This window comes from Charadrius vociferus, unplaced genomic scaffold (assembly GCF_000708025.1).
Source record: "Charadrius vociferus isolate BGI_N301 unplaced genomic scaffold, ASM70802v2 scaffold49, whole genome shotgun sequence".
Taxonomy (NCBI): domain Eukaryota; kingdom Metazoa; phylum Chordata; class Aves; order Charadriiformes; family Charadriidae; genus Charadrius; species Charadrius vociferus.
Genome location: NW_009661375.1, coordinates 1,412,214 through 1,415,923, shown reverse-complemented (window position 1 = coordinate 1,415,923; position 3,710 = coordinate 1,412,214). Strand labels below are relative to the sequence as shown.

At 38.9% G+C, this 3,710-nt stretch overlaps 1 protein-coding gene across 1 annotated transcript in view; it reads right to left on the bottom strand.

Annotated features, from left to right (window-relative positions):
• Positions 1-3,710, bottom strand: part of FANCM (Fanconi anemia, complementation group M) — an 80,210-nt gene that overhangs the window by 47,921 nt on the left and 28,579 nt on the right. The window contains exons 6-8 of the mRNA XM_009893922.1: positions 3,524-3,656; positions 1,546-1,665; positions 929-1,024 (exon numbers count right to left, since the gene is read on the bottom strand). Coding sequence (XP_009892224.1) covers positions 929-1,024; positions 1,546-1,665; positions 3,524-3,656 — 349 coding nt within the window. The remainder of the gene's footprint in view (positions 1-928; positions 1,025-1,545; positions 1,666-3,523; positions 3,657-3,710) is intronic.

Below are 3,710 nucleotides of genomic sequence, written 5' to 3'. Positions count from 1 at the left end.
GGTCTCACAAGAGTGGAGCAGAGGGGCAGGATCACCTCCCTTGACCTGCTGGCCACACTTCTGATGCAGCCCAGGATCCGGTTGGCCTTCTGGGCTGCGATTGCACGCTGCTGGCTCATGCTGAGCTTCTGGTCAGTCAGCACCCCCAGGTCCTTCTCCTCAGGGCTGCTCTCCAGCCATTCCCCACCCAGCCTGTATTTGTGCTTGGGATTGCCCCGACCCAGATGCAGGACCTTGCACTTGGGTCTTGTTGAACTGCATGAGGTTGGCTTGGGCCCACCTCTCCAGCCTGGATGGCATCCCTCCCCTCCAGCGTGTCTACCTCGCCAAAAACTTCCTAAAACCAGAGACATCTGAATGATTCAGAATACTTTGTTTCATAATCTCATGCTACTGTATGACATACTTTTGTTCTCCCTTTTGGTCAAGATAAAAAAGAATGAGAGACAGATGAATGTAATTGAAGGTTTTAAACTTCAAATCGACGCCTCGGAGTTTGTCATTCCTGGCAACAGGATGGATATCAGAGCTTTTATCCTTAAGCTCCATAAATACGTTGCATCTAACTTTGCCAGAGGTAATTGTAGCAGTGCACTGAGAGATGGTTTCCAGAACAAATTCTGTGACGATGAAAATCATGAGACATCGTAGCACAAGGAATGAGTTTACTGTCACTGTTTTACTAAGCTGTTAAAACAGTTTATATCAAATTAATAACGATAACTTATAGAAGGCTTTTGCTTAAGGAAATGTTATGGCACAGTTCTTCTAAAGAGTACTTTTCCACACAGAAGATATACAAACATATCAAACAGTAAAGAAGAACTTGAACAAACTAGGAAATAAACCAGTAGGATATTACTTGTTTTCATCCACAGGTTCAGCTGTTCAGATTCTATTTCTCTGAGTTGTTGGTACTTACCAGAACATCCCTTTTTCCAGGATTTGAAGTGTTCTATTACAATTTCCTCCAATTTCCTTAATTTTGGATGGCTGTAGATAAACTCCTTTTTATTTTCAAAAACTGAAAAGGAAGTAAAGCAATTAAAGATGTAAGCAAACCTGCAACAAGTATGAAGGCTTAGTGAACCTAATTTCCTCTCATTACAATTCTTCGAGTAGACATACAAATTCCTGACACTAGTTCTAATTGCGTTCACCTAAACAAATGAATAAACTACTTAGGGAAGCACATTTACTAAACCTAGTTTTTGAGAAAGTGTTGTTACTTTCGTTACAGTCACACTGTAAAAGATAAATCATCAAACAGTAATATTTTAACCTTTCTTTTCAAATCAAGTTAAAAACTTCAAACATAGAAAACTTGTTCGAGGGTAGTTGAAACGGCTGAGAGAAGATAAACAGATAGATAGATAAATAAATAAATTAGAGTCTGGGGAAAACAATCTGGAATAAAGAATACTAGCTGAGTGTATCACAACGAATAGCTTCCTGCATCTACAAATTATGTAGAGCTATCTACTGTTTCATTTAAACAGAAAGTAAATATTCTGCCCCTAAGAGGGAAATACTGACCTGTTTTACTCTTGTAAATATTTCCATTCGCTGAAGCCAGAGATGTGTCCGAAAACATGTCTCTAAGCTGCTGATATAGCTTCATGAAGTCCTCATTACGACCCAGTTCATTCTTTGTGCGGGTTAACCCTTTGTAAAAAGTTGAAATATCTTAGTATTTAATCTATGGAGTGAACATAAATTTTGCTATCCTGAAGGCAAGCTTTCTCAGAAGTAACAAGCTCCTTTCAAGAGCTGAAAGATACATCTTATCTTTAGAAAACATAATAAACTTTGTTTGGCATCAATATTTTTCAGAGGAGACGCCATTATAGAATTTAAATATGAAAACGTGAATTCAAATGAAGCCTGGTCCTGTGGGTAAACTAAAAAAATTTAAATCAATGATTTAGCACTAGAAAAGCCATCTAATCCAGAAACCTCGAGCGTGGCGAGACACTGGCCCAGGTTGCCCAGAAATTGGTGGCTGCCCCATCCCTGGAGGTGATCAAGGCCAGGTTGGACGGGGCTTGGAGCAACCTGGGCTGGGGGGAGGTGGCCCTGCCCAGGGCAGGGGGTGGACTAGATGGGCTTTAAGGTCCCTTCCAACCCAAACCGTTCTATGATTTTATGATTCTACAAAGTACTGCCTGTTGGTCAAAGAGAAAGGAACTTAGACAAAAAGCTAGAATTAACAAGTTGCTTGATTGATTTTATGTCAACCTTGACAAGAATTTTGTGCTACTCAAACCAGAAATCAAACTTACCAGAAGCAGTACAGAAAACCTATTTATTAGAACTACTTCTGATCAGTCATCTTTGGATGATAGCTGGACTAGATGATCATTGTAAGACTCTCCAACTGAAATATTCCATTCTATTCAAATATTCCATTCTATTCAATAGCAGACAGGGATTTAAGGAATATGAGAAACTAGGAAATACATGAAATGTTCTTGGGTGCCTAGGTCTAACAACAGCACTATACCATCAGAAATGTAAAGATCTTCACACGTGAAAGTAATAAATTGCAAAAAATGTCAAAAGCATAAAATTAATGAGAAATTATTAGTACACGCGTAATATAAAGATATATTCTACGGATATTCTATACTATGAAGCAAGCACTGTACGCTTTTGGTTCAGACACAGGACAAGGCAGTGTCAGTTTAATCAAGCTGTGCTGTAGACAACATAGCTTTGGTAAGTTACACACAGTTACACAGTTAAGTGTAACTGAAATGTAAACCAAAATAAAGCAAGAAACCTCAGAGGCACACGTTAGGGTAATCTGAACAGCTGGAACCTTCCCCTCCCACATCCCGTGTTTAGAAGATTCTTGCTGTTGGACTGACATTACCAAGTGGAAATCTCCCCCCTCAAAAGAGATGTCAGTAGCAAACCAGGTCTTCCAGACAGCAATGACAACCCAATGGGTCTAAAAATGACTGTGGAGAGTTGTAAAGGACTCACAGAAGTCAGTGATAAAATTAGGAAAATAAACCAAGGCCAGAACAGAAAACAACTTTCTATTTTACTCGGTGAGTATGGAAGATGCTGCACAGCTAGGATAGAAATTCTGGTGTGATGTGTCCAAATCTGTAATCTTCTGGCAAAGACACTTCAAAGTCACGCATACGTGAGTTTTGCTATAGGGACAGGAATTGCTTTACAATTGCTTTATAATTGCTTTTACAATTTCTTAGTTGAAATTAATGGTTTTTCTCTGTCTCTCCAGAGATATTACTGTCACATACGCTGAGTTCTGTTTGTGTCTTATTTTTTTTGGAACCGTTGCCATATAAACACATTTGCTTTCCCCAATATATTCTATCTTGAACATTGTGCAAACATATTTCCAATAGGGATGAAGGGGAACAAAATACCAATTACATTTGCAACCCATCTGTTACCTAAGCTGTTCTGTGCAAAACTAGCCACACAGATGAGGTAAATTAAATGAGAAGGAGTGGAGACAAAAGGAAGGATGTTTCTGAAGACATTTCACCTTTTGATCCATCCATAATTCCAAAAAGGTAGATAAATAATGACCGTACTCCCATTTGAAGCAGCAGTTCATAACCATGATATAAACTGATACAAAGTGCAAAATCTCCTTCAATTATGCCTTGGTGTATTCCCTGTAAAACAAAACAGACTCATCATTAAATTAGGAAGTTGATAAGCAGCAGGAA